Below are 6,856 nucleotides of genomic sequence, written 5' to 3'. Positions count from 1 at the left end.
ACTATTCCGGGCTAATCCTTAAAGTGTATACCCATTGACATTTCCTCAAGTTTTAAAATGTGTTTCAACCAAAGTGGCTATTTGTACTAGTTAGAATTAAATGATTGATTTTTAACACAAAAACGTATATCAAACAAAAACACCTCTGAACAAGGTAAAAATCTAGTGACGATCTTACCTACAGCAAACAAAAGTTCTGATATCAACATTTATGACGAAATATAAATCTAAATTTTTTACATTTCGCAGACTGCTATTCAATATGCTTGTGTTTAGCTGTACAATTTTTATAAAGCGTGCCAAAATGTTGTTATGCTCAAACGATAGGTAATGACGAGACCAATGCATTTCAGTTTCATTTAAATTTTGGTTCCAGCATTAAAGCTGCTGGCGCTCAATCTTCAGCAAATTGTGGGCGTTAGAAAAGGTGTGGCACCTTGCCGAAACAAATTTGCACTGCGCAGGAATCTGCATGCCAAGTTTGACTGTTTGAGATCCGAGATCTCAGCGTTCATACGGACATATGGAAAGACGAGCATGGCTGCATTGACTCGACGAGTAACGGGTATAATTAAGGCTCACCGAGACAATTATTCGGTCACAGAAATCAATAAAGTACATTGGGGTCAGGCTGGACTTAAGACTGATCTTTGCTAGGCGGTGGCAAGCGGGGCTGCTCCATAGGTACCATGAAATTGGATTTCCTCGCTCATATCCCAGGGCTTTGGATGTCTACGATGTCTCCAGGTTAAGATGGCAAAGGACACTTCTTAAACGAGAGCAGGAAGAGCTTATAGGAGAAATGCAATAGATAAACCAGGATAGGACATACTGGTGTCGCAAATGGGCGTGCCGCTGGGTTTTCGTGAAGGTAAAGTACCTGTACCCAGCATTCGTGAGATGTTCAAGAAAGTAAAAGTGCGCCCTCAAGACCCAAATGTTTTTGTGGAAACGCGGAGATGCGTCACGTGAACCGGATATTTATGCGATACAAGTCAAGACGTTCGCAGCCTTGTGTTCTCGAAATCGAACCAAAGCGCGGAGCGCTTCTCCAAAAAGTCGCCGGAAGCTGTAGCAGCACCAGGAGCACCTTTGTCAACGATTGGCTCATACCCGCCGAAGCGGAGAGCGGTATCATATGACTCGCAAGCGCAGTGAAAAAAACCCGCGATTTAGTTGGTGCGGCGATGTACTTCAAAATCGTTGGAAGTCATGCACGAGCTAAGGTACGGCGCCAACATCACTGCCAGGAGTCTCCCCGCAACGAACAAAAATCAAGAAAAGGTGCTGGGATAGTGGTGGATGTCAGATCCTGGCCTTCTCACGTATGTGGTGAAGCCGGAAATGACAGCGCTAAGATCAACATAAAAGTAGTCATAGAGAAAAGTTCGATCCGGTGTAGGATACGACGATCCGCGGCAAGACGATTTAACACAATAAAGGCACTGGCTGGACCAATTGCCTCCACTGAAGGAAGTCAGGATACCCCGAAGCATCCCAAGGAAAAGCGGCTGACTACAAAGTCAGCTACAGACCTCCGTTGACGCTAGTCTTAACGCGTCTGCTGCTGTGGTGTTCACTAATCGCCTCCAAGACGCGCGTATTTGTAGCATCGAAAAAGTTTTGATGACGCGGAAAAATAGGTAAACAAAATAAGTACTGATTGGATTAAAAAAATGTCACATTTAAACCGAATTTAAATTACCCATTTCATTGAAGTATGTTCAAATTTTTATTGGACTTACTTATTTGACATATTTAACTTATGTTTTGTGGAAATACTTTTGACCACCCATATATTTTTGGGTGGATGTTTTTACAAACGGTAAAATGTTTGGTTTTCACTGTCCTGTTCGTTAACCAAAAATAAAATTATTTTTTTTAAGAACATAAATTAACACTTTCCAGCCAGGCTGGGACGTGAAAAATTCATAGGTCACAAGTCAATTTAGAAATCAAAAATAACAACAAACGGTTTAGCTTTCAGGCTGTTTCGCGATGTATTTATTTAGGCCAAAGGTTTTTCGACTTAACCGTTTATCTGTGGCACGAATGACGTCACCCAGTTGTTTTTTACCACCTTGTGAAAGCATCTCATCAAAAGAGGCACTGATCTAGGCAAAATAGATACCTTAAATGGGTCAGGCGGTGCACGATTTTTTAAGGTTTGACCAGAACATCTACTTATATCTAAGCAATTTTTATATATTTTTATATTAAAAATATTTTTTATCGCTCTTAAATATTTATCATTCTATTGATATTGTTTTTGATTAGAGGTAGACCCAAATGAAAAATTACTTCCAGGATCTCCAAGAGCCGAAGGGTCATCCGACGGTGGAACAGGATTTCTGAACTGTTCTGCAGATATTCTCGTAAATAATATTCCCACACCTTCGATGAGAGCCAAGAGCACTCCTCCTATTATTGCACTGCCTGCCATAGCTGGAACACCTACAATAAATTTTAAATTGGATTTAATAAGTGCGATACTATGAGAAAATTAAATTTGACGATGTTAATAAAACTAGTTTCTAGAATTTTATGATTTTAATAATCACAAATTAAATGAATGATATCGATAACAGAAAAGTGATTCATTTTGGGACACGGTTTTAATTCAAGAATTATAAGTAAGGCTAAAGTAAGATTTAGGCTGTGACAATCGTGTACCATTATTTACATAAAATAATTTTTCAACACTTAATATTCTAAAAATTGGGTTATGTATTTTAATCTTAGAATAAAAAATTCGTAACTGGTCCGTGCACTTTTATAATAATCAATAATGTTTAAATTCATTAATACATTATTTTTAGATATTTTAAGTTTTAGTTGTCGACGCCCCAACTTGAAAAGGGGGAATTAATAAATATTCATAAATTGAATACGATTAGTCCTCCTTTGTCCATTCTTTAGAATTTTAACAACGTAGAAAATATAAAGTATATAATTTTAAAACCCTAAAATGCAATTGTTCACAAAATTGTTAAACAAGAATTAAAGTTAACTTTGGCCAACCGAAGTAAGTATACCATTGCATTTATAAGAAATAATCAACGTTAGTTTTAAGGATTGTTGGTAGTCTTAGTAATAATAATAAATAAAAAATAAAAAATCTTTTTTTTTTATTTCTGTGACCATTTTCCTGATAGCTATATGTTAAAGTAGTCCCATTTTTATTAAATTTAATTCGAAATTGTTTAAAATATCAATAATTATATTCCCAATATTATAAGATAATATATTATGTCAAAAAACGACGAAGCTATAATTCGTTATTATATTATTTTCCCACCCATTTTCGGATCTTTTCTATGAGAGCTAGATTATATAGTATAATTCAAAACTAATTTAAAAATGTTATATCCAAGCTTAGAAAAGGATATATTAAAAAACACGAAAGATATAATTTTTTTTAATTTTTTCCCCGTTGGTCCCTATGGGAGCTATAAGATATAGTTGACCGATCTGGTTGGTTCCGACTTATATACTACCTGCAATAGAAAGAAGACTTTTGTGAAAGTTTCAGCCCGATAGCTTTAGAACTGAGAGACCAGTTTGCGTAGAAACAGACGGACATGACTAGATCGACTCGTCTAGTGACGCTGCTCAAGAATATACATATGTACTTTATGGGGTCGGAAACGTTTCCTTCACTGCGTTGCAAACTTCTGACTGAAATCATTATACCCTCTGCAAGGGTATAATTAAGTTAAGTGAAAATATTGAAAAACAAGGAAGTTAACTTCGGCAAGCCGAAGTTTGTATACCCTTGCAGTTATAGAAATAAACAACTTCAGTAAATTTTTTTTCATATTATTTTTCGACCAATTTCCCGATTGTTCCTATGACATTTAATAAAATTTAATTCGAAATTCAGAAATAATTTAAAAATAATATTTCCAAGCTTAGGTTATATGTTAAAAAACACCGAAGATATAATTTTTTCATATTATTTTACAACTAATTTTCCGATTGTTACTATGGCAGCTATATGATATAGTCGTCCGATTTTGAAAAATTTAATTCGAAATGCAGAACTAATTAAAAAATGTTACTTTCAAGCTTAGAAGGTTATATGCTAAAAAACACCAAAGATATTATTTTTTTAAAATTTTTTTCCCGATGGTCCCTATGGGAGCAATAAGATATAGTTGTCCGATCCGGCTGGTTCCGAATTATATACTACCTGCAATAAAAAGAAGACTTTTGGGAAAGTTTTAGCCCGATAGCTTTAGAACTGAGAGACTAGTTTGCGTAGAAACAGACGGACATGGCTAGATCGACTCGTCTAGTGACGTTGATCAAGAATATATATACTTACTATACTATAAGTTAAGCCGAAGTTTGTATACCCTTGCAGTTATAGAAATAAACAACTTTAGTAAATAATTTGTTCATATTATTTTTTCACTAATTTCCCGGTTGTTTCTATGACAGCTATATGATATAGTCGTCCGATTTTGATAAAATTTAATTCGAAATTCAGAAATAATTTAAGAATGCTATTTCCAAGCTTAGGTTGTATGTTAAAAAACACCGAAGATATAATTTTTTCATATTATTTGACTACTAATTTTCCGAACGATCGGATGATGATCGGATATGGCAGCTAATTCGAAATTAAGCACTAATTAAAAAATGTTATTTCCAAGCTTTAAAGGTTATATGCTAAAAAAAAAACACCGAATTTTTTTAAAATTTTTTTTCTCCCGATAGTTCCTATGGGAGCTATATATATTTTTTATAACTGCGGGTATTATACAAACTTCGGCTTGCCAAAGCTTAATTCCCTTCTTGTTTTTCCATGGTATCCCTGCTAAGGGTGTGGACGAGTGGTTTTTACTTCGGGCTGAAATCGATATGTCCCCAAAAAGCGGATAAGCCAAATGACACAGAAATACGTTACTCCACAATATTAATGAATGATACTCCACAGGGAAACGTTCAGCTTCGCTTGACTCGTTTTCCGAATAATTATGCGTTGCGACGCGACAACGAGGCAAACGCCGCTGCAAACTGTGCACCTTTATTATCTTGGCTACTACTCAGTATTTAAAAAAAAATATAAACGACCCATTTCTCATTATGCCAAAAGTTAAGTTTGGCACTGTTATCGTAGTAACAAACGAGCGCTAAAACTAATTTTGTAATTGCAATTATATGAAATAAATTTTCAAACCATACCATTTCTTGCAGCTAAGATTCCTCCAGTTGCAGCACCGCTTATTATAGAGTTCCAGGGATCTTCTTTTTTTCGGAAATGTACGAGTGTACAGTCAATAGTACTGAACATACCACCCCAAACAGCGAAATTTCCTGCTATAACGGGTGAACGAGTTTTTATAGCAATTATACTTCCAATCTATAAACATGTAATTTGAAATATGTTAAATATTTAAACATGAAAATATGCATTGGTCGCATTGGCCGACCCTGTTGATTTATATTTTGAACAGTATGCCTGATATTTCACAATTATTTACGAAAAATGTCATACCAATCTTCTGTTTAAGCCAGAAGGTGCATTACGAAATCCCTTAATTGTTTGAAATACACCGCCTCCAATGCATCCCATGGCGAAAGCACCTCCGCAATCATCTACGATCCTATATGGACAAGGTTCTCTAGCGTATTCTTCCATTACTATTCAGTGTTAGTGTAGTTTAATTAATATATTTTATTGATACGATTCTTTAATACCATGCGTTTTTATGTAATAAATTATTTTCTCTTAGAAATGAAATGACTTAAGATGAACGCAGGTAATAACATTTTTCTACATAGTCCAGATTTTGGAAAAAATTTCGTCAAATTAGCGTCGGAGACTTAGCGGCGATTTGGGAACAGTGGAATATGGAACATGGGACGTAATTTCAAGCTTGTTGTCAGAAAATATCATTGAGCTAAGACAGTTTTTGAGAAAATCCCTTAACAAGAATGCATCATGGATTTTTCCCATACAAAAAGGGGGTAAATAATAAATTGCACAGGGCTCCAATCTCAGACGTTGTACCAACGGTATATTGAAAGCAAGTTGAGTAAAAAAATCATACAGATAAAGTGAGAAAATCGCGTTACAGAAGTGGAAGAAAATTAGTTAAAAGAAGTGCCGCCATATTCATCTTTGAACCAGAAAGATCCAAGACATAAACCATTAAGTAAAAATGTATTCAGGACAATAACCATTCGGTAGAAAATTATGTTTTGCCGCTATTTTTTCACAGATGTTGTACTTACATGCACGGTACCTCTTGGAAAACGAAATTAGACTTACTAATTAACTTATGGGGTACGGCAAGAGAAAAGCCGTCAGTTTTCTAGATATTTCAAGTCTTTTCAATGATTGCTTTTTCCCCACATTGAGGGAGAGTATGAACCCGTGTCATCAATCAACACCAACCATTCTGAAAATGTCGCAGTTAGTTCCCCCTCCAATTTTAACGGACTCTTTTATGCGATAGTTAGGCACTTTAGAAGTTTCTCGTTCAGATAAATTAAAGGAGTCTAGAAAACCGATTTGGCTTTACGACCGCTTTATCTGGTCAATAAGTTTTTGGGACAGAAAGCTATTAGGACATTTTGCAAATAGTGTCGCGGATCATTCCCCATCTTTTCCGTGTCATCTGCAATGCAGTGCCTATTCCCAATATGCCAAATTGAACCTTGAGGGAGTTGAAAAATGGGAACTGAGTTGCACCGTTGATACTGCAGGCAGGCTCCCAACATCCTGGCAATGGCTTCCTAGCTGTCCCTTAGCGGGTGGCCTTAATTCCTCCTCGCTAAAGAACTCGGCCCGTCCTTCTTTTTCACATTAGCTGACAAGTATGTAGCTGGTGATGGTAATGTCTAG

The 6,856-nt window shown here is 35.9% G+C and overlaps 1 protein-coding gene across 1 annotated transcript; it reads right to left on the bottom strand.

The window, feature by feature from the left end:
- Window positions 1–1,975: 1,975 nt before the first annotated feature.
- LOC108027957 (mitochondrial import inner membrane translocase subunit Tim17-A) lies at window positions 1,976–5,754 on the bottom strand. Its single transcript, XM_017099583.3, has 3 exons — window positions 5,504–5,754; window positions 5,191–5,368; window positions 1,976–2,454 (listed from the first exon to the last, which is right to left on the bottom strand). The coding sequence occupies exons 1-3, from the start codon at window positions 5,645–5,647 to the stop codon at window positions 2,255–2,257; spliced, it is 522 nt and encodes a 173-aa protein (XP_016955072.1). The 5' UTR covers window positions 5,648–5,754; the 3' UTR covers window positions 1,976–2,254.
- Between the last annotated feature and the right edge of the window lie 1,102 nt (window positions 5,755–6,856).

Source organism: Drosophila biarmipes, unplaced genomic scaffold, assembly GCF_025231255.1.
Source record: "Drosophila biarmipes strain raj3 unplaced genomic scaffold, RU_DBia_V1.1 ptg000017l, whole genome shotgun sequence".
In the NCBI taxonomy this organism is placed as follows: Eukaryota; Metazoa; Arthropoda; class Insecta; order Diptera; family Drosophilidae; genus Drosophila; species Drosophila biarmipes.
Note: the sequence above shows the minus strand (reverse complement) of the source record. Positions and strands in the feature narration are given on the sequence as shown.

Coding starts and splice junctions, on each gene's coding strand:
- LOC108027957 (XM_017099583.3), bottom strand. CDS start 5,647: ATGGAAGAATACGCTAGAGAACCTTGTCCATATAGGATCGTAGATGAT. Junction 5,369..5,503: donor CTGGCTTAAACAGAAGATTG/GTATGACATTTT, acceptor ACATGTTTATAG/ATTGGAAGTATAATTGCTAT. Junction 2,455..5,190: donor AATCTTAGCTGCAAGAAATG/GTATGGTTTGAA, acceptor AATTTATTGTAG/GTGTTCCAGCTATGGCAGGC.